Source organism: Caloenas nicobarica, chromosome 5 (assembly GCF_036013445.1).
Source record: "Caloenas nicobarica isolate bCalNic1 chromosome 5, bCalNic1.hap1, whole genome shotgun sequence".
NCBI classification, from domain to species: domain Eukaryota; kingdom Metazoa; phylum Chordata; class Aves; order Columbiformes; family Columbidae; genus Caloenas; species Caloenas nicobarica.
In genome coordinates, this window is record NC_088249.1 from 6,711,986 (window position 1) to 6,739,521 (window position 27,536).

The 27,536-nt window shown below is 43.9% G+C and overlaps 1 protein-coding gene across 1 annotated transcript in view; it reads left to right on the forward strand.

The window, feature by feature from the left end:
* The first annotated feature begins 17,460 nt into the window (after positions 1 to 17,460).
* The window catches only part of RHOJ (ras homolog family member J), a 56,238-nt gene continuing 46,162 nt past the window's right edge, over positions 17,461 to 27,536 (forward strand). Inside the window, exon 1 of the mRNA XM_065635303.1 lies at positions 17,461 to 18,130. Within this exon, the coding sequence (XP_065491375.1) occupies positions 17,953 to 18,130 (178 nt within the window). The 5' untranslated portion in view covers positions 17,461 to 17,952. The remainder of the gene's footprint in view (positions 18,131 to 27,536) is intronic.

Sequence of the window (27,536 nt, forward strand, 5' to 3'; positions counted from 1 at the left end):
ATCCCACCATACCTTTCAGAAAGGTGGTGTCACATGTCGAAACCCTCTGGCAGAATTTTTTCTCCTTCTCACCTAAGTCACAGGACAATTTGATCCTTTTCCGTGGTGCCACAGGGCTTTCAAATTCTCTTCCTATTTTAAGCATTTACTAAAAACAGAGTCAGATAGACAAGGCAGCCCATGAGGAGTCCATGGCAATGGGAACCCCTTTTCTAAGAGGAGAAATATGTGTCTCCTGTCCAGGGAAGTTTGTTCCAATCTGCTAGAGCTCAGCGCAGCTCGGATCTCACTTAAAAGGCTTTATTAATGTGCAGGAGGGGATGGCTCATCAGTGAGGGCTGAAACAGATGTCTTGGGTGAGATGGTGGAGTAGAACCATGAGCAAGCAGCCTCTGAGTCCCTCCTCTACCCTGTGTCCCCAGGGGTCACCTGGTTCTGCATTCAGATGTAAGGGACGAAAACCTTCACGAAGCTTTAAGCTCCAGGGATTTTCTGTAAGGGTCTTCTGGGAATTTCATCATTTGGGGGATACAAGAGCTGGCAACCCTGCCCCAGCCCTGCATCTCTACGCAGGAAACAACTCAGCCACCAGGTCTCCCCTGAGCATGTCTAACTGGAGGGAAGGACACCCAAGCTGTCCTGCAAATAATAAGCCTTAGCCAGCACTTTTCATGCAGTTGCGGTCTTTTAATTATACTTTTCAGTTTTCATTTTCCAAGTTTTATTCACAGAAAGAAAAATATCATTACTCTCATTTCACAGTTACGGAATAATAAAACTACAGTGAAGCACTGGAAAACATGAAGACATCATCTAGCACTGAGGCAGGGAGCCATATGTGGGTAACCCAGTGTTAGCACACAGTACCACTGGGGCTGCTCTCTTTGCTGTGTTTCATGACGACCCACTCTAAAAGGGGAGTAGCAAAAAACCAAAAAAAAAGCCCTACTTTCCCAAAAAGGACCACTCCCCATATAACAGTCCTGCAGGCTGTGTGTGTGTGAGTGGTCTCAGGGAAGGTAGTGGAATGTCTCGTGTTAATATTACGCTACATTTTTCTCCATATACATTTTTCCCATGTTACTGATAAAACCTGAAGGCACCAAATGGGAAGAATTCAAACAACTCCATTTTTTTTCACTACTTACTCTCAGAGTTCCCTTATTCGACTTTAGACAAGCTGATATCAGCTTTGTTTAACATCCATATTCATTTTAATTTCACGTTCTTCTTCCCTCACCCAACATCACATTGTTTGCGGAAAGAATTAACCACAGCCAGGCCAAACAAGCTGTCAGGCAATGAAGATATTTCTGTTCCTGTCACAAATCAAGCTTGCTCTCACTCACCACAAAACCCACAGCAGGAAGATTACAGAGGAAAGAAAAATTAGTGGCCACTGCCCGATCGTTTGTTACAATCATTTCCTACCATCAGTTCAGCTTCTTACCCTCATCATATTTGATTAAGAGTGTATTGGAAACAAAAGGAATCCTCCAGAAATCCTCCCCTCTGCTTTCATCTCAGTTAGATAATCTACAACAAAGGGAGCTACCACCTCCTCCCCATGCTGGCATGGAAAAAATGCAAAATGCATCGCTTGCAGAGGGTTGTTAAGCATCTTGGTTTAGGCTACTGCTCTATTAAAAGCCGTTTAATGACCACTAGGTGGGGAGAGAAACTTATTGTCCCAGAGTCCCTGGAAAATGTGCAAGCAGCACAGTGCATTCTCCACTCCAAATCCACAGTTTTTAACCTGACTTTTTCCCTCCCTCATGAGCAGACAGGTGGTGGAGGTCATGAACTAGATGTGACCAGAGACAAAGAAATCCTGCAGTATAATCTACAAGTTTCATTTATGATCTGTAGCTTTTCTGAGCTCAGTTGCAATCCCTGATATATTGGATCTTAAATTTGATGATGGTGCAGGAGTGAGTTTAACATTATGCATGGAAAATGTTGGGTCAAAGTAATTTTTAGGGGCAAGTTCCTTACTGAGGATTTATTTGGCAGAGAGATTTGGGTTATTGATAGTTTCTTCAGTTATTAAATAGAAGGCATTTAAAGAAAGAACTGAGTTTGCGACTTGAGAGTCCCAGGAGAGAAGGATCAAATTGTGAAAGTTTAAGAAAGATGACTGAAGAGATACAAGAGATGAATTATCTCTCCAGTTATCTCAGAGGTGCTAATGTTACCCATTTCAAAAGATTCAGTCATCTAAGCGCTCACTACGTAAGTACTTACAGGGGTGTCTAGGATCTTTGGGGGGTGGATCTCTGTAAGGAGGTATCAGTCATTCCCTCTTGGCCACACCACAGCCAGACCCCCAAATCAGGCACTTTTATGACTTGCATCCAATTAGCTGGAATTAATCCGGGCCTATGTGTCTACATGCTGCCCTTGCAGAGCACCGTGAACCCTGGCAGTGTTAGCTCTAGATAGCAATACCGGCAATGTCAGGCTTCGAAACTTTCCAGTTAAAACAGAGACGCAAGCAGTGAGTTGACGAAGGTGCTCTGCACTGCAGTGGCTACTCTCTACTCACACCCAGCTGGTTAGTTTAAAGCTAGATTGGGTCTGTCCCTACCATTCTGCATCACAGACGTGGCTACAGCATAAACATGTCCTCAGAAGCCCGAACTGCTGGTATTTACTTTAGAAACAGAACCAGAATTTCTCCGTCTCATTTGCAGTCTTAGCTGAGAATTACAACAACACCCACAAACAACTGTGGTTGCTATAAAAATTATATCAGCCTCTTAGTCACCTTTCAGTAACAAATACCTTGAAAGCACTTGGCTTCAGTTCCTGTGAGTTTCTCACTTCATGCCTGGTAGTAAACAACATCATCCCTCAAACAAGATGTGAAGGTTGCCATGGAGCTCCCAAATCTTTTTGGTCCAGGAGAAGTTAATGTTTTAACTATAACATTTTGACGATGATATTCTGTATGGTCTTCTTCCTCCACATTCCCTGATAGAGGGATCATTACCTATGACCAAATAAGAGATGTTCTTGGCAGCTACTGCACTCATCTGCCAAGTTCAGTGTAATGTACTTCCAAGAGGAACATCTGGCTCTGTAATTTTGTTCCTTGGCAATGCAGCTGTTGTCTACATGGCTGGCTACCCCTTTCTGCTGGCAGCTGTGAAACTGCATCAAGCTATGCTTTGGACACAGATTGCTGCTTTATGATATCTGGATGTTCTTTGTCCTTTCCTTCATCCCAAACCTGCCTATACCTAGGAATAATTTTGCTTTTCAAATGAGCACAAGGTGCAATCGCTCAAATTACACCTCACTGCAAACGGAAGCAAGCAGGGAAGAATAGTAGCATGGGCCTATTTACCAGCTCACTAGAATCAGCAACAGGTGTTAGTGAGCTGAACACCACTGTAAGACCACTTGCAGTTAACAGGCATACGTAGTCATATATGCTGTCCCTGTAGGGCACGAGAGAGAAAGGAACTCTTGTCTCAACCACAAGCCATTTTATGGAAGCTTCACTGAGATCTTAAGTGGATCTGAGACAGAAAGTAATGAGTTTTCAAGAGAATTTAAATGGAAGATTTATCTGTTCAACAGCAGTAAAAATACAGGTGTACAGATTTGAGGCCACCACTGTTAAGTCTGCATAGAGGGAATGCAGCGTTAACAACTACAGTGCTGCTTAAACACACACTGACCACGGACATGGTGTGTCTCTAACTGTCGAGTAAAACCAAATCTTTTCAGAAACCATCAAGGTTTTACTCAGGATTCAGAGGATAAACATCACGGAGCAACGGCCTGAAGCTAAAAGAATCAGAAGTTTTCATTTATGCTGGAGGATAAATTCCTAGGCAGAAGAACAAAGGTATGAGCCAAGAACAGGTGAAAATGGGGATAGTACGATGGATACCTTAAATCCACCTTCAGCAGCTGGGTGGGAGAAATGAGCCTTGCAAGGCACGTGTGAAACAAATTGGTTAATGTTATACAATATTCACTATCGGACGGAGGCTCGTACTGTACAACATAGAGATACTAGATAGCTCTGAATTATGCTTTCATGTTGGATAACGTTCCCTTCACTGCTGAAGGGGAAGCAGACAAAAGAGGCTGTAAGTTACTGAAGAATTGATATGGGAAGACAGAGTCCTTGATTATGGCAACAGATCATGACTGGTATTTGAGGTAAAATTGAGAGATTCCCTGTGAATGCAGAAGTATCTTCCAACATAGCATTTCAAGTTTGTCAAGGGAAGGATGAAAGGATATCCCCCTGTCCGAATAGAGTGTATGACTGGGTGAACACGGCCATCAAATTGCATTAGGGTAAAAGATCCTGAGACAAAGCACCACAGGAAACCAAAAGTATAAGTCACCAAAAAAACGACAATACCTAAACTTGTGGTTACTGTCGCTATCATCACACTGTCTGTCACAAAAAAAAAGAAAAAAAAAAGACAATTTGAAACGTCCAAGCATTACTATGCAACAGTGTGCTCACACCAGAAGTGGGCATAGCAGGAGCAAAGGGGTCATAAGAGCACTGAGAACAGTTTTTCATGGAGACAATGGAAAAGCTCACTTCAGATGATTAAAAAAAACTCCGTCAACTAATGAATAAAACTTCCCTTCATTTTAAGCTAGTTTACAGGTGACAAGGCAGTGTCCCCTCAGGAACAGTGACATTAGGGGTGTTAAAAGACTCCTACCTGCCTGCTCCCCAGAGAGCAGGAGTTTTGAAAGACCACAATAACAGAGCTCAGTAGCTCAAGGTGACACAAATCCTGCTTCTATATTGTAATGTTCCTACTTTAATTCTCTATGTTTTTTCCATCAAACAGCTGGAGTGTTCCCCAGGATTCGAACCACGGTTGGCCTCTGACGCTCGGTGTAACCTTTTGAGCAGATAAACCCACCATTTTCTGTCAGGTACAGCTGAATGTTTGTTACAGCTCCCTGGTGGGTTGCTATGAAAACTAGTGTCAAATTAATAAAAGCCTTAGTGAAAAATGTCAAAGGGTCAGATGCTGCTCCATGTTTGGGGCTGCTAATTACAGAGCAGCAGGAGAGGCCGGGCTATCACCTGCTGGCGCTCTGCTCAACAGTTCTCCAGTTCTCTTAAACCAGAAAATGCCTTCGCGGCTAGACGCAGAGATCAGCTGCATGAAGAGGTAGAGAAGGCAAAGCAAATAGCTTGTTAGGGTTTGAAAGTCCAAGTTTTTCCCCGCATCATTTAAAAAAAAAAAAAAAAAAGCTGTGTGTACCCACAGTGAGAAACAACAGCTGTGAGCAGCTGCCTAATGCAAGAGATAACCTCATGGTGATGTGAAATTTCAGATCCATCCTGCTCAGATCACAGAATCACAGAATCACAGAATGTTGGGGATCGGAAGGGACCTCAAAAGATCATCTAGTCCAATCCTCCTGCCAGAGCAGGAACACCCAGATGAGGTTACACAGGAAGGCGTCCAGGCGGGTTGGAATGTCTGCAGAGAAGGAGACTCCACAGCCTCCCTGGGCAGCCTGTTCCAGGCTCTGTCACCCTCACTGAGAAGAAGTTTCTTCTCAAATTTAAGTGGAACCTCTTGTGTTCCAGCTTGAACCCATTACCCCTTGTCTTACTGTTGGTTGTCACTGAGAAGAGCCTGGCTCCATTCTCGTGACACCCACCCTTTATATATTTATAAAGATGTAAGTGTGTCTTCTATGCTTTGAAAGGAAGAAGAAGAGGTGGGATGTGGTTGTGCTCCTGAGAAGATCTCATAGCTATATTGTCATATCCTCCTGGGGCTTCAAGCCCATTTTGAATTCACTCTTCTCAAAACACATAATTTGCCACCCTGTTGGTTCCCAAGCTGGTTCATGTTGACTGGGGACTCGCCCGCCAAAGAAATTCAGTCACAAGGAAGCGTCCCAGACTTGAATTTTGCCCCTTAGGGCAGAGCGGCTACTGCTGGCGTGAGCTGCGTGATGCAACAAGTTTGAATCCAAACTCAAGCCCAGCCAACTGGTGCGATCTCAATAGGGACAGAAAACAACAGGAGGGTGAAAGAGCTGAACTAAGGAAAGGCCTCTGTGCCATAAGGTTTTCATTGCTTGTGTCTTTACAGTCTTTGATACGGTTGGGTAGGAAGAGGGAATATACTTTTCCAAGTGACTTTTCCAAGCAAACGTCTCTGCTGTTACGAAGAGATTCGGAGGAGTCCCAGCCTAAGCCCACGGGTTGTCTGCCCAGCAGCTAAATGGCACCCAGAGAACAGTTTTAGCACCTTACACCCTGCTGTCCAAAAATACTGCAGAGTGACAGATCCCACAGCAGGAAAATCCTATAAACAACTGCTCTGGCCCTGGTCTTGCATTCGGACCAACCTGCTGTAGGCGCAGCACATGACTCAAAGGCATTTAAATTAGCAGGAGATAACCACTGATTTATGAGTCAAGGGCATGGGCTGCTATTTCTAGCAACACCACTACTTCACACGTCAGCTGGACAACACTTTCTGTTCTGGTTCCCCTGCTGTCATTTGCACCTTTAGACTGGAAATGCTGTGAGGCTGGAGCTTCTGGGTCTCCCTGTACCTTTGTGCAATGCTTAATGTAACCGGAGCAAGTTTCCACTGTGATCTTCAAAGCGCTGCTGAATGCAAATCCTATATGCCAGCACAGAGCAATTGGAGCAGGGGACACAATAATGAGGGCAATTAAATTAAGATATTATGCAAATATCGAACGAGAACACAGACCAGACCTTTTACTGAGACAAAAAGCACTAGTTAACTTTTTCCTTGTTTCCTCAAGCACGCACTCACCCCAGTTCCATCAAAAGTGAGGCAGGCAGTGACATGGTTGAGTGCTGAAAGGCTGTTGCTCTGCTATTCACAGCATGACAAGTCGCAGAAAGATCTGTCACATGAACCAACTCTTGTATGATTTCCCAATGGACTGTTTTCCAATCACCCATACCTCAGGGCAAATTTGGAAAAGGACTGATAACTGAACCCAGTCAAAAAAGTTGGCACATCTCGTGGGGACAGAATTTCTGAGGAGCTTGGCAGCTCCTTCTCTGGGGAAACCTATAAAGTAAGTTTCTTATTTTCTTTTTTTTTCTTCTTTTTCTTCTTCTTCCCTTTTCTTTCTTTTTCTCTTTTTCCTTCTTTTTCTTTTTCTTTTTCTTTCTTCTTATTTTTTTTCACCAATAATCAAAATATGGCCCAAGATGATCTAGATTAAATTGAAAGAGGTGTTGAGATGTGTGGGGGCCATCCGAGCTGTACTTCCAATCAGGTAAAAAAATTAACAGTGCTCAAGACATCTAAGAAAAAGGATAAATGTATGTAATCACCACGCCATTATTCAGAGGTTCAGTGAATGTCTTTAACTGGGATTTTTTATTTATATTATTTATCCCGTAACTAACATAGCAAAAATTTGTCTCAAAGGCCATTTTGAAAGTGGATGAATCTCTGAAGATGATCTACAGGAAGGATTAAAAATCACTGGACCATTTCAAACAGTGTAATGGTAACAGGCTGAAATGAAGCATCTTATTCCTCACGTTCATTTGCCATCAAAGGAGAGGGCTCTCACCCATGACAGAGGGAAAGACATAACACCTTTCAGGACTCCAGTGCTCTCCCACCTCGGATACAGTTGAGGCACGGCTGACAGACCTGCAGAGGGGACAGGAAGGATTGAAATGCTTTTGGAAGGCATCAGTTTTCTTTGCTATTGTGGCACCTGCCACATGGGTCTCTCAGCTCAGCCAACAACAGTGATGAAGGCTGGTGGACTCAGGATTAAACATGGGAGCCTGGCTGTGCTTTACCGTCATCACAAGCTCTATGGCCAAGACGTTAAAGATTAATTGCTCTGGGGGGTATGATTACAGAGGGGTTCCTGCAGCAGTGTGCTCTCAGGCTGCTTGGATACCCAAGTGGAAAAAGGAGTCGTCAGTCTGTGACAAAAAGAAGGCTTCACAGCTGGGTCCCCTGACAAAAGCCAGTGCAACATATGGTCACAACACCCAGATGAGCACGGCAGGCCCAGGGCTTTGGGAAAAGCTTTTCCAAGAAAAAGTCCTACTGGGTGATGCCTACTGAGAGCAGATTGTGTCTCCAGATCGCCTGCTTTAGTTAAAGCACGTAAATTGGGGCTGCTCTGCTACTGTCACTGATGAGCAAAGTCCATCAAAGTCTGAAGTTTAAATTACAGATGCTTATCAGCTGCTGGCTCTTTTCAAGTTAGTTTCTCTAATGTTTTGCTTCATATATTAAATAAACCCATTGTTTCTAGATGTCTGTTCATCTCCATACCTCATTCATCCCCTCTGGAAAGAGGACGTAGAAGTCTCTGCCCATAATCCACTTCAACAGGCAAGGAGGAGAAGTTACATGCTCCTCTGCATATCCAAAAATGTAGAATTCATCCCAGCGCAAGTCAAATAATCAGGTCTGATGCCTGCAGGGTGCAAATCAGAGAGACAAGAAAGAGAGCGGATCCCTCTGGTCGCATCCTAAACGTGTGCTGTAACAAACAGCAACCTGAATCTGACTGTCACCAAATATGTCATGAAAACAGCAAAGAAATAACATTGGAGTCAAGCTCAGTCAATAATATTAATAGTTCACTGGGAACTGATCCCCACATTATTCACCATAGCTGTAGTCTACATCACATTTTTTTTGACAGAAACAATTATATTAATGAGATTCTAACGATAGAAAAGTCATTATTTCTATTGTGACTGGAGGGTTCTGTATGAATTCTTAAAATATGACACAGTGCTGGCCCTCAGCGGTGCCTGTGGGAAGAGGCATAAAAAATACATACGCATGGCACTTGATTGTACATTGAGACAGAGGAAAAGGCCAAGCTGTCTGGTGTATCTGACCACAGCATCACAGAGCAGCTGAGGTTGGCAGGGACCTCCAGAGGTCATCTGGTCCAAATCCCCTGCTCAAGCAGGACCTCCTAGAGCCAGTTGTCCAGGACTATGTCTGGACAACTTTTGAATACCTCGAATCGACATTGAATACCTAAGAATCGACATTCCACCACCTCTCTGACACGTTGTAGGACCTTTGACTCCAATGAAGTCAAACAAAATTGGAGATTCTTAGGACTCAACTTTTCACCATTGCAAAATACACTTAAGACAACATGATTTCAAGTGCTTCTGAACTAAGGAAAACAACCAACAGGGAGTCCTGCCATTTAACAGTAGACACTGGAAGCAAACCCAGACACATCTGAGATGGTGGCAAATGTGCAGCCATCCTCATTTTACATAAATGTGCCACTGTGGGAGAAGTGGGAGCAGAGAAAAGGAGCCCTGACCCTTAAAATCTTCATGGACCTGCATCACTTGATCGCAGGACAGTGCAGAGCACAGCACCACACTGCAGTATTTAACAGTCACAGTTTCCCAATGATACACTTTACCTAAATTTCACAAATGGCCAATGCTAAATAAGCAGAGCTTCCTCCTGAGAGATGTCAGAGCCCTCTCAGAGGAGGAATGAGCCAGACAGAGACGAGAAAGAGGAGGCACAGATGAAATGGTTTCTAAATCAGCCTGAGAGCCAGGAACGCCTACCATGGCATGTCTGCAAAGCTGTGACTGCAGCTTATGCCACAGACAAACCAAATACATTAGCACAGATACATTAACAGCTGAGTTACCTGCAGCAGAAGCTCTGCTGAGCACTACAAAGCCCACACAGATCTCTTGGAAAGCACCGGGGTGTATGCTGTAGAGAGCACAGAAACACATCTCCACAACACAGGCTCAGAGAGCCCAGGCTGTGGAGCTCGGTGCAATTTGTAAACGCCTGAGAGGTCCCTGAGGAGGGATGCAGGGCTGTGCTACTGTGGCTGGTCAGTACCATGAGCAACCATGGAGGAGAGGAACTGAACCACTGGGACCTGCTGAAGGTGATGGCACCTGGTTGTCCCCTTTGCAGGGAGCTCTGGAGAACCACTGCAACCACTCCCTGGAGCTCTCATCTGCCCGTCTCTGGCAGCCCAAGGTACTCGATATGTGTCTGATGGGTTTTGACCGCAAGAAAATCTTGGCATGCGGTTCCGTAGGGAAGAAAGATATTACCATTCACTGAGCTGAGTTATCAACCCATCCACACACACGCTCTGACCCCTCTTTCCCCCAGCTGTAAGCTGCCAAGAACTCTCTTGCATTTGCTGTGGCTGCAAAAATTACCTGCAAGTAGCCAGCAGACACTGGAAATGAAGACTTTGACTGTATTCCACCTCTCCCGCCCCTTTCCATTGCATGTTCAGGTACTTGTACGTCCTAAGGCATTGACCTAATGCTCTAACCTTAGGTCTCGTGCAATTTTGGGCACACATTTCAGCAGCCTAGCTAGAGTGCCCACATTCCTCACTTATTTTACCACCACACCCAGGCACCTTTAAAGCAAGAGGATGATTTGGCAATGCAAAGAAAATCTCCAATTGCTACAAAAGTAAGCTGCTGCTGCCAGCGCTCCTCCTGTAACTCTGTCACTGGTGGAAAGCCAAGCTGTCCCTATGATGAGTTGGGGGACTTCAAACAGAAGAAAATCAACATGAAGGAGGAAAAAAGAAGTGTAGAATTCTATGCATTTTCTCCTTTATGAAGCTCACTATGAGGTGAGACCAGACACTTTCTTGGTGATAATCAGCAAGTAAGTTGGTTTAGCTCTGCCATGGACCCACATCCTTCAAACAATGCAAGAACTGGTTCCTCGCCCTGAAGGTCAGCAGTATAAATAGACAGAAAAAAAATCCTATTTCACATAGGAGATAAGGGCATTGCTTAAATGATCTTCTCTGCTTGTGCAAGTCTGAGCATCATGTTTGGGTGCTCCCGAGTCTCATTGCAGTGCCTTTGCCACAAGGCTTTGCGGAGAAGAGGTTCAGCAAGGAGACACTGCAGAAAACCCACCCATCACAATCTTGACATCCCTTTGCTTTCCACCTTGGAGTGTGGAGGCAGCACCAGCCTTCTGCTTATTTTTGAGCGGAGGCAGAAAGATCACATGAAGCACAAAAGCACATTCTCTCCTTGGAAGCAGCCCGCTCTCTTCTTTCCAAGAGAGTAAAAACTCTGCATGAATGTTTTATGAATCAGCCGTGTGTTCATTTCAACGAGAAAGCCAGCTTGGCAATTTGGCCTGAAAAGGGGGAAGCTGAAAACATATGTATTCCAACTGACACATTTTTAGACATTAACTTTTTGCCCCCATTGGAGACATTACATTTGGTCACATCTAACTCAAGGAAGTTTCTCTGCTTTTAAAGAAATCGAAGATTCTGCCCCAAGCATTACTCAGAGTTGAACAAAACAGGTTTGTCCCTTTAATGACTTCGCTGAGTGGATGCATGCATGGTGCTAACTGGCCACAATTTTGGTGCCCTCAGTGCAGCTTGATTTCCTGATTGCAGCCCTTTTACATTCCCAGCAGTCCACCATCTGCAGAGGCAAATGCCATTTCAAGATGCAGAAGAGGCATAGATGAGGTTCCCCCTTGTTTAACCTCCTGCTGTACTGCTCATCCTGAAATAAAAGTAATTCAGAAAAAAAAAATCCTCTATAGAAAATACAATAGAGGGGGAGGAAGAAATTGCTTAAAGTAATATTTTTCCTGCTATGCTAATCCCATGCTGAACGTTTACCCAAGTCCACTTCTCTCCACTGTCCTAAGGGAAGGGGTAAACAGCTTTTGAGAGTCATCAGCTCCATTCTAGGGAGAGCAGAGCAGAGAGAGGAGAGAGGAGAGTAATGAGACAGCTATGCAAAAACAAAACCAGAAAGTAGTGAAGGCAGAGGCAACAGCCAGCAATTTTCTGGAAGGAGAGAACCCTGATGCGAACAGAGGGATGCAGCAATGTGCCAGATGCACATAGTCCACCATCCAGAGACAACTTCCACACCTCCAAGGAAAACTCTTCCTCAAAGTCCAAATACAAAATATTCATGAACAGAACAGCTGAAAATACAGACCCTGGACAAACACCTCCAGCTGTATGGATGGGTAAGAAACACAGCACTGTCGGCTGCCAGGGACGCAGAATGGACTGTAAGGCAACAAGCTGATCACCACCTCTCCTCATTGAAAGCAGCCCTCCTCATTCACGAATACACAAATACACCATATGCAGTTCTCATTATATAGCAGCTGTCTCTGGCAAGCAAGAGGGTACTCTGATGGACAGGACATGAATCGTCTTTTGCTTGACCTCATCTCCCAAAAGTCATTTGTTTTATAAAGTTATCTTTCCAAAGGGAAACCAAATGACACTAATTGTATCTATGGCAGCAGCATGAAACAGGGAACCTCCTGCTTCTAGCATGGGCCACCATGGTGGTGGTAATGGTGGCAACATGACTGACAGTGTGTGATGGCTGTAGAGAGGCTTGATCTCACTCAACAGGCCTCAAAGCAGAATGTCAGCACCTGCCTTTCAGCAAGCTACCCCTAAAAATGTTTCACACAGAGAAATTCCATGCCTCCTGTGGTGACTGGCAAACTTATTTTTCCTCTGTCATTTGCTGCTTCTGCTTTTCAATATATCAAATTCACTTGAGGTCTCAATGACCACTTCACTGGGGTGGGGGACTGATGAATGGGGCTGCCAGCAAGGAAGGGGAAGAGAGGATGGAAGGAATAAGGTTAAAGTGCCCTCATTTCAATAATTCTTAGCACAATGTGGAGGGCCACACAGACAACCCAAGAACGAAGAGGAGCCACCCCAAGGCTACTCTGTCTACGATGAGAGGTCCAGAAGGCTCACTGATCTGGTGATTGTAGGGAGGTCCTGAAGTCCCAAATTCATTTAACTGCAAGGATCTTTCTCTTACCATATCATACACCAGGAAAGGTCCTGAATCTGATAGCCAGCGAAACTTGGTTTTGAACAGCACAGTGAAAGGCTTAACATGGTTCTGCTATGCTCATCCCAGTATGGACACAATTCCTGCACTAAAAATCTCTGACAATCTAAACAGATTAGACAAAGGATAAGAAAAAATGTGAGAAAAATTGCCTGAAGTAAATTTACAGTTCAGTAGCAGTGCCAGAACCTCATTCTCACATCACTGGTAGGTGGAAGGAGGGAGGTTGGACAAGGCTGTTCCTGGCAGCGAGAGGTGGAGAGGAAAGTTTCACAACAGTGCAGTCACCTTCAAAATCTTCCACTCCATGGAGCTTCATCTTATGGGTGAAATGTAGTGACAGATCTGCTCAGTTTAGGGCAAGGGATGATGAAGGAGAGGGTTCAGGAGGACAAGACCTGAGGAAAGATGAGGGGCCTATCAAATCCAGGTCGCCAAGTCTGGTTAATAGAGAAAATTCCTCTGTCTTCCAAGTTTTAAGTTCATAAGGTTGCAAAAAAGAAGACCACTGCATTACAGGAGGCATTGGGGAGAGACATGGGAGGGGCAGGGTGGGCCAGATGAAGAGGAACAGGTTGCCAGAGAGGCGGTGGATGCCCCATCCCTGGAGACATCTCAGGCCAGGCTGGACACGACTCTGAGCAACCTGATTTGGTTGAAGATGTCGCTGCTCATTTCAGGGGTTGAACTGGATGAGCTTTGAAGGTCCCATCCAACCCAAACGATTGATTCTATGATTCTACAATTCTGTGATTCTATGAAGAGAGCAGGGAGAGTGTGATACAGAGCATCACGGCCTTTTTTTTTCTCTCTGCAAGCCTGCAGAGAGATATAGAGTTAATTGGAAAACATATTGCTCACTGCAGAACTAATTAACAAATTAGCAAGTCCTTCTTCTCCTACAGATCTTCTCACCAAAATTTCTTGCACCAGCCTTGAACTTGCTAATCCCCAAGGAAGCAGTTCTAGGGACCACCCTGTCAGACCTGTACTGCTGAAGATGAAGCTGATGCTTCCACACAGATGTGTGGGAGTTGGACATACTCTGCAGTCCCTGGAATAGATCTACTGCCAGAGAATTTGTTAACTAACAAGAGGTCAGAGGAACTTCAGTTAGAGCAGAGCTCTTTGCTTGAGAGATGTTACTAGAAAGTGCCTCAGGAGCCATCTTCACAGTGCTAATAGCACCTGCCTGTGTCTGTCGTGGTTCTTTTAGCCTCCCTTCTTGACATGGCAGTCTTGGCTAGAAGCTTGTAAAATAAGTATGAAATAAACTGGGTTAGATACTGGAGAATCACCTGCATTTAAAGGAGTTTTACAACCATTCAGACTAGTTGGATTTACTTTTTTACTTCAGGCACCTCTTTCCAAATTTCATGGCTTGGAACCAGCCTGCTCTTATCGGATTTGTGAGATGGGAAAGGCTGAGATCTTGTGAGCAAATCTGACCATTTCTAACCTGATTAGTGAAAAAGCAAAAAAGCCCTGGATCCAGATTAAATCACCAGACCTTCTGAGCTTTGTTAATCATCACCGATAACCCTGGGATTTCCACGCTGGGGCTCATAGGCAGCTCCATTGTGTAGAAGGAGTCTTAGGGGAGCTGAGACTTGCACAGCAACTGCAGAAAGGTCAGCTTAACCTAAAGTATTGCCACTTGCAATTTGCAGGTTAAGAAATCTTTTGTAAAACCTAACAGGATTGTCTCAAACTTCGTTAGGCTGCCAGATGACAGGGCTGGCTGTTAATTCACACAGCAGATTCAAGGCCAACTTTGCAAGTTGGAGTAGCAGAAGGGTGATTATACTTTGTTGCAATTAAACCAGCTTTTAAGATGTTTTGGTCCAGGTGATCTGAATGATGCCAAACCAACTTTAAGTAATGAGATTGAATAAAACATGTTTTTAGTCCAGATACAGGTCTTATTTTACAACTTTTGCTATAACTCCTTTAAAGCTGTATATATAATCTATATAAGTAAAGCAAAAAATGTAGCACCGAATTTGAGTTGTACAGGAAAGATGTCAGCTTTCCTCACCTTCAAGATAAACTTACCCTTTTGTTATCTTCCAGGCAACCCTTTAGATAGGCTCTCACAGCATAGCTGCACTGCCATTGTGCATGCTAAGGGATGTAAGTAATTGTATTGATGCATCTTAACTAAAATTGATTCCCCACAAATCTTCCCACACATCAGAGCTTAGAACTGGAAGGATTTGCAAAGACCCTCTGGTTCAGCTTCTTGGTAGTGTGAGCATCACAAAAGCTAAACTCTTTAAGTAATTTTGAAAGACTCTTGAAATTTGAAACACTTTAAAAAAAAAGTAGGCTGAAAGGAGAATAAAGTATCTTAAAGCCTCAAGAGATATGGCAAGGGAATTTCATTGGTTAAACTGTTGCAAAAAAACCTGCAATGGACACAGTCCTGCTGAGACTTGCCCGGTTTTATGGCCAAAGTGACACAGTGCTGCTGAGCATGGAGGCATGAGCCATGGGGATTTTGTTGTAGGCCTAAATCCGGCCTAACTAGCATTAAGGCTTGCCTTAACTGTGGTATGTCTTGTTGAAAAAGCTTGCAGGTAGATTATGCCTGTGTAAAATGGGAAGTGAGATAGCTGTTGCTTTTGTCTGATAGATGCAATGGGGAACCGAACCATGAATTATTGACTTTTTTTTTTGCTTCCTCATCCTCTTTTGTTACCTTGCAATAGCATGCACTTATATATTTGGCAACAAGATCACTAGGTTGCTAAGCAAAGGCATAAGGGGTATCAGCGCACCTACTCAGCTATGTAACAACCAAAGAGAGGCACGAGGTTGGAGTTTGGCCCAATGCAACAAGAAAGAAGCTTAAAGAACAAAACCCTGTAACACTTGATGCCCACCAGGATGACCCAGCTATGCTGCTAATGGTGGAAAAGATCAGCAGAGTGCATGCTTGGAGAATGGTGGTTTAGATACCCAGAGCTCACAAGTTTTCTCGGATAAACCTCAGCCTTGGGCTATAGTTTTGAAGCTAAGAGGATGCTCCCTGAACTCCAAACTGGTGAAACCCTTCAGTGATGCCCTGTGACAGCAGGTGTGATGCTGGACCTAACACTGCCTACTGAAATCCCTGTTGTCAACAGGGAGGAGGACATGAAGAAGATGAAGATGGTGCATAAATTACTGAATGACCAAGACTCCTGATAAGAGATGGCAAATGGAGCCCTGGGGCTCTCCAGGTAAACAGAAAAACCTTGTTCAACCTTGTTTACATGTTTTATCCATTTACCACCTCCTGGGGAGGTGTAGAGAGCTGATTCAATGTACATCTAGATCCCTGAAGAGCTCTGACACACATGGGGCTTAGCCTGTCCAGGCGAGACTGCAAATGGGTCTGCTGAGCCCCTACACTGCAAACATCGAAGGACATGCAGTTTGGGGCTAAGGAAGTTCATTAATAAGGTTGAGTTTGTCTTTATTCACACAGTTTGGGGCTAAAAGTTCATTTTTAAGGTTGTCTTGATCTTTACACTCCCAGGTGTGCATCACCTTGAACCTGCGTGTGCTTTGGGGAATTTCTTTCCAGCCAGCCACGAGGGAGGTGGGGGATGCATTTAGCACCAACGTGCTTCCTCGGTTGTTTCCCCCCTTCTCGTGGAAGGGAAGTGCAGCCAGCAGGATGTGCTGGGCTGAGCTGCTGGGGTTTTTGTTAATGTCTGGCTCACTTCTGCTGGAAATCGCAAAACCTTTCCTGTGGAAGGAGCAGGGAGTTTGGCCCTTCATGTGCATATAAACTGTTACATATTCAAATTGAAAGACTTAGGAGGAACGTGAAACACCAGAACAAAACTGATGAGAAGGCAGGAATCATACAGTTCAAAGCTGTTTTTCCACTAACTGCTATGCAGTGGTTTTATTTTTTTTTCCATTTTTTAATTCCTTTAACTCTTAATTAATCTTTTTTTTTCTCTCTCTGTCTCTGTCTATGTTTACATATTTACAGTAAAGCAGGGGGGAATCCCTCTTTTTCATTTTTTGGGTGGATGGGAGGAAATGCAAGAGAGTGGAAATGCTTGAATTGAAAAAAAATCCAAATTATTAAAAAATCAATTCTTTATTTATTATTTCCAACAAAGTGCTTTGAAGAGCTATAGACACAGAGAAACTTGACATTAATCTCCACTACAGCTCCGGTCTGCATTTCCACCTCCCACCTTCCCCTCCCAAATGTAAGAAAATACTGATCCCGAGATCAGAGGAGATCGTGCCTGGGAACGACAGACTACCCTGACACACGGACACAGCTCGCAGCCTCCCTGGCCATGCAGGTCCAACACCCATCTCTTTCACAGTCTCCCCCAAATCCTCCTCGCCGGTCTCGGTGTCGGCAGCCCCAGCGCAGGATGGAGCAAGAAGCCTAAAAACTTCATTCTGCAGAGAGACCTCTAGTGTTTTTCTTTCTCCATGTCCTGGCAGAGTTCCTCCAAAGTACAAATACACACAGAGCTCCCATTGTTTGCAGCCCTTCACAAGCCCACTGATCCTAATATGGAATTCAGCAGGAAACCCATGATTTCCTGACACACAGCAAGCTGGAGAAAGAAAGGAAAAACTCCATTAAAAACCTCCAGGCTCTCCTCCATGTTAGAAATGAAATGGAAAATGGAGTGGATTTAACAGGAATCCCTGATTCCTGCAGCCAGGCTGGAGGAAGGGAGACGCGAATCAAAGCCACAGGCTGCTGATATTTTTTAAGTCGCAATAAATACTGAGAACTCCAGGACAGGATGAGGATTTCCTGACTCAACGAACAAGAAAGGACAGATCGCGCTTTTTTATTATATTCCTCTCTGTATATTTAATTTATTCACCTCGATGATCCTCTTGACTGATCTGGCAATTGTTAGAAGCGGCTGTGACAGCCTGGAAACATTAGTATGATTTCCTGAGTTTGAGATTTGCTGCACCACCCCCCCCCCCCCACCTCCAAACTCAGGAAAAGTCAATACAATCGCACTTCATTTTTCCTTCATGTGCACTTGGAAGTCCTGGGAGCAGCAAGAGCAGCAGCGGCAGCAGCAAGAATGAACTGCAAGGAAGAAGATGACAACTGCACTGACGGGAGCAGCAATAACACGAAGAAGATGTTAAAATGTGTGGTGGTTGGGGACGGTGCCGTCGGGAAAACCTGTTTGCTGATGAGTTACGCCAATGACGCCTTCCCAGAGGAGTACGTGCCCACAGTGTTTGACCACTATGCAGGTAAGAAAGTGCTTTAAAAGGAATTTAATTGGGAGCTGCAGGAGACCCAGGTGGGAGGTAAAGGGAGATCAAGGAGAGGACGTTTCAAAGGGGATTCACGGGTTACTTCTTGTCCGGGAACGTGATTCAGGCCTGGATGGTAGCCAGGCAGCTTAGATGGCAGCTCATACAATTGGGGCAATGCAGGATTTATTCAGAGAACTTATTTGTTTGCTTCTGATTTTTATTGTGGTTTTGGCGAATAAGCAGCATTAGGGACGCAATTAAATCCACTGGATTTTCAGGACAACAAATATAATTCAGCTTCCATTGGGTTATATTCAACTACTTCATTTGTTTTTGAAATTCTGAAGTTCTGAACTTTGCAGGCTGCAGTTATGATGAAGACTGTATATATACACACACACATAAAAATATGTTATCAGTGATCTTGTGCTCCATGGCAAATGATGTGTAAATTACAATATTTATATCCTATTTAAGGAGTAATCTTTGAGAAAACCAGCATATTCTCTTTCAGTGCTATCAGAATATAACTCTCCTTTAAGAGACATTTGTTGCTGGTCTATAAATAGAATTCAATGCTATAACTTGATGGTACAGAAAGCAGAAGTGGTGACTGGTTTGAATGCTTTATAGCGAGGGAACTTGTAGTATAAGAAAAAAATACAAATATAATGAAGATTATTAGGGATGTTCACTCTGTCCTTGTGCAAAACAGACCCACAGATTAAGTATAATATTCACAGGCCTCTTTTTGTAGCGATTACTTACTCTACCCAGCTGTGCCCAAAGTTGTAACACAGATGGGGTGATAGGCTAAAACTCTTGCTCAAACTTCTCCTTAAATTTTCCTGTCCCAGATTCTGCTGGGTTTTTTCTCTGCCTGCTCCTTTGGCTTATGGCTGTTATTGTTTATGAGATCCCTGAAAAACAGGTTCTAGAAGCACTGGAAAACTCATTGCTTATCCTGCAGCAGCAGTTGGAGTTTCCTTCATTCTCTCCCCACCTCCTTAAAAACTGAATTTTCATGGCGTGGCTTATCATAGATTTGGTATTCTGTAATGGGAAAATGTCTGTTTTCATTCTGGCTTTGTGTCAGGTTTAGCAGATGAACTGGCCAAACAAGAAAGCTGTGTAATTGCAGAATCTGATCCATGGAAATGTGAAGACCTTTTCCTCCACAAGAGTGGGCAGTGTCACTTCTAATGCAAGCAACACTCTCTTTTCTCCACTCTTCCCACCAGACAGATTAAATGACCGCTTTAGACAAAAAAAAAACCCACAACTTTACCCTGACAAGATATTTACAGCATACAATATTTGTTCTTATATGTGTTTCTATGAACCAAAAATCTTAAGGAAGCCTCGCTGCGTGAATTTATGTCTTATGTTGCAACAGCAACCCCTTTCCCATGATAAGCCGAGATCTGCTTGTCCCTTACAGCCTCGCTCCCCAGCAACACGCGGGTCCCAGCACCCACCACCCTTCTCTCCCTCTCCCATGCCCTGCAAATACCTCTGTTTACAGAAAAAGCCATATGACAGCAGATACCAGAGCATAAACACATCAACCCGTGGGCTGGAGTATTTGGTGTGAGCATGTGGGCACACGTAGGTGCTGATGCCAGCCAGGCTGGCACTTGGTCGGGACACCACGCCGCGTTTCTCTTCCCTGCCCCGGTGACTCGCAGGGACTTGCTTTGATTTTGTTTCCTCTCTGTCGGAAGGGGTAGAAATTGCCAGTGGGCTCAGAAGTTACTGAGGGAGAGGAGGACTGGGAGAAGGAAGATGAAGAATCCTTGTGTGATCCTTATTTCCTTAGGGTACCAGGTAAAAGCACTTTTAAATCAAGCTACATTTTCATGGTTTGAAGATTTAGACCTCTAAAATAACTCCAGCTATTCTTATTTGTCTTCTTAACTATCACAGCACATAAATGTAAACCAGGAATGTTTTCAACGAGAAAGTCCAGAAAGATAAGGGAAAAAATAGCTTTTCATATCCACATGCTGTTCTGAGACAAACCCTGTCCAGCGGCAGTGGTCAAAACTAGCATTGATCAAAAATGGAATTTCAGATTTTTGAGAAATCTCATGATTTATAAAACCAATTTCACTACAAAACTGCACACAGGAGCAGTGGGAATGACTTCTGGAAGCAGATTGCTGGAAAAAAAACCAGCTCATATAACATGAACATATTACACAACATGAAGTATAACATAAACTTATTTAAAATATCATGGGGATTGACACAGAAAAGAGATCACTTTGAGCAACCTTACCCCTGGGCTCACAGGCTTTAGGACATTCTGTGACAACAGCCCCTTCCACATCTATCTGCATGGCAGCCCATGGTCAAGAGGAGAGGTGGCACAGCAGGACCACAGGCGTGGTGGTACCACTATGATACTCAGGGAGGCTTCGCACGCAGACAGATCCTGCAGGATGTTGAGGGTCTGGAAAATCCCACTTGAATTTACCCCAGGGAACTTGTTTTTTCTGCCCCTGCCCTTGCTGTGCCAAAACCAACTGTTTCAACTTTCCCAAACGAGCTGAAACCATTTGATTCAGTTCTTCTGTGCTGGAAATGCTCAAAAGCAATTATTTGCTGCAGATTTTTGCAAAGCTGTGCTTTCCATTGAAGGTTTTTCACCCAGGCCTTATTACCCACAGCAGTGTGTTAGCAAGTGCTTCCTCTTGCCTCACCAGGTCACAACCTGGTTGTGAGTCCCAGGGCATTTACCAATTTCTTTCTTTCTAATGGAAAACGTAGGAAGGGGGGGAAGCGTTAATAAACAAGGATTCCAGTGGTGATCTCAGAGCAGTTTCTCACTGCCACGACTCCAGCGACTCAGGGAGACAATGATACTATCCAGCCCAGTGTTGGGAAAAGCTCCAGATGCACCACAGCCGTGGCCAAGGCGTTAACTGTTCATGGCCCCGCAGCACCAGCCACATTTACTTACCCTGCTGCATTCTGTCTTTTTAGTTCCTTCCCTGGGCAGGATTTCATGGCACAGGTGAACAGAGTGACAAGGGTGGCCCAGAAGAAGTAACCACCACTCCAAAGGGCTGAGCTCCAACATTATTATTAATATACGGTACTTATTCAGTGCCTTTCATATGAAAGGGCTTGAATCCACTTTATAAAATTTGGGCCCAACCTGTCTCTAAGAAATCAAAGGCAATACATGGATTTCACCCTAGGAAGGAACAAGCTTCCTGCAGGTATCTCACACAGCATTTACAACTCGGATATGGCGATGCCTGGGACAAAAGGCTGTTGGTGTTTCCCCATGTATGCAGCTGCCCTGTAGGGAAGTCTAAACTAGTTATTAGCTCTCCACTAGTAATATTCTGCCACAGAATTCACCCACAGTCCACAAAAACGAGGTTTTTCAGGGCCTGTTGCCAGGGCTGGGATGTGATGGATGTAACGTAGGGTCAGAGACAATGCCACACAGAAATTTTTTACTTGTATATGAAAAGAGTTTGTTTTGTTGGATGTGTGGCCGTTTACAAATCTCTTATTTCTCAAGGCATTTTGAAAAGGGTTTGCTGAAGTCCGGAGACCCAGGTAGGTTTCCTCACTTTTGGTGTATTTCCAGGTCCTGCACTGAAAGGGTTTAGCCACAAGGTAAATTGCTATTTCTAGGGCAGGCAAACCAAAGTGCTACCTCAGTGACAAACAGGATATTACTGGTAAAAACTGTAACAATAGAGACTGTTTGGATAGTGAGTAGATGCTTAAGCGCACTGGTTCCATTCCGTCTTTTGAACATCTAATGCTTATTTTCCGTGAACAAAGGTCTCTCAGCCAGGGTGACTTGTATTGTGTCTAGCTATGTGAGCTTATAATGTTTAATTAGGGCTGAGGTTGCACCGACAAAAAAAAAATCAATTAAACTACTAGCAAAGTTGCTTTATTAGTACCAAAATTAACTGGCTTGCTCTATGAAATGCAGAAGGCAGATGTGTGTCATTTGTTATTTAGATAGCCATTGAGCATCCCATTTGATGTTCATGAACCCTAAAAACCCAGCAATTTTTAGCATGAAATTTATTCACCCTAAAATTTCTATTCAGGCTTCTTAGAAAGGTGGTTGATGCTCCAAGCCTGTCAGTGTTTAAGAGGCATTTGGACAATGCCCTTAATAAGTTGCTTTGACTTTTGGTCAGCCCTGAAGTGGTCAGGCACTCGGACTAGATGGTCATTGTATGTCCCGTCCAGCTGGAACTATTCTATTCTATACTGTTCTAAAAACCTCAATGATTGAGGAGTGGTACCAATGCAAAGAAATTAACTTGGCCCACTGTGTAAACAAAGGTGAATGGACTTATACGGTTGAAGTCTAAGAAGAAGAGGATGGTGAGTCTTAAACTGCCTGGTTCATAGATGAATGTCATAGCTTTGGGAGCCGAAGTTGCATCTTTGATAAACGAGAGAGGTCAGTCCCTCCAAAGGAGATCTGAAAAGCATCTGCACTAAAGACATGATGTAGATGGCGTAATTATGTCCCTCCCTCCTCTCATGTGTCGGCACAAACTGGTGAACATTTATAAATAGTGAATCCATTTGAAAAAAATTAGCAGTGGCATGTGATCAGCTAATGAACAGCATACAGAATAGTTCAACCATGAGTAAAGCTCTGTAAATTAAAAGCAATATAGAAGAAGGCAGCTGTTAATCACTGTTAGGAGGCACATTTTTTGTTCTTTAGTGTTGGTTTAATCTAATCTGTCTGATTTTGCACTGAAGTGAGCTGCGGCACTCACTGGTCTTGCAGAGCAATGATCCCAGTCTTGCTGGCCAGGCAAGCCATGTGGGAAGGAAGAGTCTTCTGCTCTGGCATTTTTATTAGCATAGAAACAGCACTACTCTTCTTACCCAGAGCAGTCACCTTGTACCTGTGCAAAGCCACAAATCTTTTATATCCTGCCCATATACCACAGCACTGACTCATATCCCTGTTCCTCATGTCCTTCCATGAAAGAGAGCAGTTGGAAGTAGGCTGTCACCCATCATGGGTGGCCGCTGTCAGTCCTGGGGCAGGCAGGAGCACCCAAGGGAGACTGGGACCACCTTGACACCATCAACAGGCCGTGCACCGAGCAGCTTTACCTTGTAGCCTCTCCCCTTGGAGGAGGAACCACCAGCCAAGACATGCTAGAAACTAGATGGGAGCTGTAACATCCCAAATTTCTCCCACTACAGGCACAAAAGCACATCTGTCCACACTTTCTGTGCCAGTTGTTTTTAACTGATTGCTAATGCACACTGATTTTGAACCATCTCTACTTGCCATCGTGTGTATGCCATGGCTTAAACCTCATACCATCACTTTTTCCCCCCTGTTGAAACTTGGTTAGACAGGAAGAGACTGCCCAAGGAAATCTGCAAATTCTGCATGGGTGCTGCCGTGGGAGTCTTCACACTCTCACATTCTTGAGACAGTTGTCTCCCATAAACATTCTGGGTAGCACATTAGAGAAATGCTTCATGAAATGTTTGGGGTCATTAAACTGAAAGAGCTATAAATAGCACTGAAAGAGAGCTGTGATGTTTATTTGCATGGATGTTTGCAAGTTGTTGGGTTTTTTTTTCCTTTTAATGTTCATCCAATTTTGATTGTACAGATTTGAACTTTATCCTCAAGACAAGAAAGCATTGACTCCTTTAAGATCTGACTCTTTAGACTAGCAGCCACAGAATAGATATGTTCATTTTGCCTCTCAGGAGCTAAAAGGACTTCTCTGCCAATTTTTCTGGTGTCATCCAAAATAAACCGAGAATCTCAATAAAACCTTCAAGGTATGAGACAACAGAAATCTACCGGTGCAATTCAAAGATTTTCATGGCTGGCTTTTTTGAAGATAAATTTTACAGAACCACTTAATTCTTAAACTCCCTATGAAAGGTTTAATTCTGTGTTCCCGTGTCACATAAGCCAGAAGACATCTAGTGATCGTCGTGCTTTTTCACATCCAGGAAGCCTAAACAGCCTTTATACCAAAAAGGTGCTTTCTGGCTGAATCACTGTGGTTATTCCACGTTCAGATGAAACAGACACCATAAACACCCCCAAGCATGTTCAGACCTTTTTCTTCTGCAGGTGTTCTATGGTATGTGAAGACTCGAGATGACTATCACTCATATCTCTCTTCCTCACACACACCCCTGTATTGTCCTGCGGGTGCACAGTCCACATGAAGCCGATGGAGACAGAGGTGTGTGCATGCTCTGTGATCCTATTCACGCAGGGTGGCTTGCTTCTGCAGCAGTGCCTGAGAGCTGTGGTGACAAAGTCCCCACTGTCCCCTGGCTCTACTGAGAGGCAGCTGTGGCTGGGGAGGAGCCTACAGCACCTGAGCTGCTTCTTACCTTTGCCTCTTGCTCAGTTATACAGCTTCTCTTGGTACTGTTGCCATTCCTAGTTTGATTTTACATGTACAAAATCTTTATGCTACAAAGAGGCACAAAAGAGCCCTGCATCAATCTCTCCCATCCTCACCTGCATCTTGCTGATCACCCAGAAGCTGCTGCAGCCCCTTGCGGAGAACTGATTTCTTCATCGAGTATCAGCAGTCAATGGATGTTCTTGTGCGTCGAGCACAGCAGGGGACAACACTGCACCATGAATAGCATTTAAAGCCTAAAAACTAGACATAGAGAAGAAGCAAACTGCAATGCACATCAACGATAGTGCCAGGAGTTAGAGTAGGCGAAGCATCCACCTTAAATTTCACCTAAGCCTCTCAGTCTACTATTTTGTATGATCTATGTGGTATTTGAAGGGCAATAGGAAACACAAAGAATACTAAGCAAATAATTAGACAGTTTGAATGTGTATTGGTGGTTCAGAAGTGGAAAGATGGGGTTTTTTAAGGTCAAGCGCAATCCTGAGGGCATGAATTGGAAATATGATAAAGTCAAATGGCTTAAATATTTCTCTGCATGATATGTAATTAACCCAAGGAACTTATCACTGTACAGAAGTTATAGAGGACAAAATTTTAACAAGGTTTGCAAAAAGAAAGGTTGGACCAGATATCAGGGAGATTGAGTGCTACCATAAGCTAATGAAAAAGACTTCTGCAAGAGAGAATAAAATTTGACCTGACACCACCTTCTGTTAGAGGCCAGGGTAAGACCTAAATCTGGTCTGACGAATGGCAAATTATCTTAAATCTGCTCACTGCTACATCAGAGATGAAGACTTGATTCCTTGGGCTGTGAGTTTGACCCAATCCAGCACTCTGGTACTCAGTGCTGTAGAAAGGGACTTTTTGGAATTATTCTTCTGATATATGGATGGGCAAATAGATTTTGAAATTTTGCTTATGCAGCAATGGACTGCTCCAAAGAGACGTGGAGGGATTTGTCTGGAGCACGAAAAAGGTTAACAGTGGCAATGGTGAGAAAATAACCCTTTTCTTTTCCAGTACTCCAAGACAGTCAGCCTTAGTCTTTCCCTCCCTTCCTAATCAGTGTAACATTGCAGGACGTGACATCAGCTGAGGAAACCAAAAGTGAAACTGTGGCCCCTGGTCCTTGAAGGGCAATCTCTACAGCTTGAACTAAAAATCATAGAATCATAGAATCATTTCAGTTGGAAGAGACCCTCAGGATCATCAAGTCCAACCATAACCTAACTCTAGCACTAAATCATGTCCCTAAGAACCTCGTCTAAACGCCTTTAAAACCCCTCCAGGGATGGTGACTCCACCACTCCCTGGGCAGCCTGTTCCAATGCCCGACAACCCTTTCCGTGAAGAATTTTTTCCTAATATCCAATCTAAACCTCCCCTGGTGCAACTTGAGGCCGTTTCTTCTCATCCTATCACTTGCTCCTTGGGAGAAGAGACCAACCCCCTCCACGCTCCAACCTCCTGTCAGGCAGTTGCAGACAGCGATCAGCTCTCCCCTCAGCCTCCTGTTCTCCAGGTTAAACAGCCCCAGTTCCCTCAGCCGCTGCCCATCACACTTGTGCTCCAGGCCCCTCACCAGCTGTGTCGCCTCCTCTGCACTCTCTCTAGTATTTCAATGTCCTTCTTATGATGAAAAACTGAACACAGGAGACAAAGTGCGGCCTCACCAGCACTGAGTACCATGGCACAATCACTTCCCTAGTCCTGCTGGCCACACTATTCCTGATACAAGCCAAGATGCTGTTGGCCTTTTTGGCCACCTGGGCACACTGCTGGCTCATATTCAGCCAGCTGAAATCACATCCACTATCTTAAAATCAATAATTGACTCAGTGCATGTGTCCAGCCATCCACACCAGGGGTAAAACCACTTACAGGTGGTGCCAGACCAGGTGCATGTTGACAGACAGGCAGATGCTTTTCAACAGCCGATGCTCCACATGTAGAAAAGAAAACCAAAACCTTTGCAAACTCTAAGCAACTAAAATTTTTAAACATGTACAAACTTCTTCACTTCTGCAGGATGTGGCAGTGTTTTTACTAAGCCATCGTTGTGATGACTTAGTTACTGATTAAGCCAATGCAAAATACCTGCACTAAACCTTCCTTCTCATTTTGTGTTCTCCTGATAAACTATGATACCTTGATGTCTGTACTAGTAATACACATTGTTGCTACCATGCTTCACTGTGTATATTTTGCCCGGCAGTCAGTGTCTTTCCTATGTTCTAACTTTCCACTTGTTATGGCCAGACCTAATGACATCATGGAAATGGCAAGGGATGAGGAAGAACAAACGTATTTCCTTCAATTGTTCTATTCAGACAAAGTCATTCAACAGTAATGACATCTGTCAAATTATTATTTGTCTTTGAAATGAAAAAAAATCCTAATTATTATATTTCTAGTCTGCTTTTAAGAGTGATCACTCGCCAGTCTCCTGTCAGATATATTTTTCTTGTATCCCAAGCTATTGGTCTTCCAGCTAAATCAGGGAATAAGTTACAGAAGAACGAAAGCTTCATGAATTGTCACCCCAAGTTTTATCCCAAGAGGCACTGAATGCGTGAATTCTAGACTGGATTTATAAACTGGTATTCAACTCTTTTCCCCAAATAAGATCAGAGAAAATGGATTTTAGAAGATGTCTAATAATTAAAAGCAAGAATTATTTGCGTTCAAACTCAGCAGTTTCTCACCCAAGACCATGCTACCAGCAGCCGTGGATCAATGTGAAGACTAGACTTTACATGTGACTTCTACATGTGCTAAAATGCTCAAGCGTCATTCATCAGCCAATTACTTTCCCATGTAAAGTGGACAGGAAAGCTCTCCCAGATCTGAGAATGAATCATTACACCTCACTGTAATCCCAAGCACTATCCGTCATGTCTCAGCAGTGAGCACACAGCCAGGTGAGCTGAGGAAGGACCAAATGACACAATCCAACCATGTGCTCACTACCACCTTTG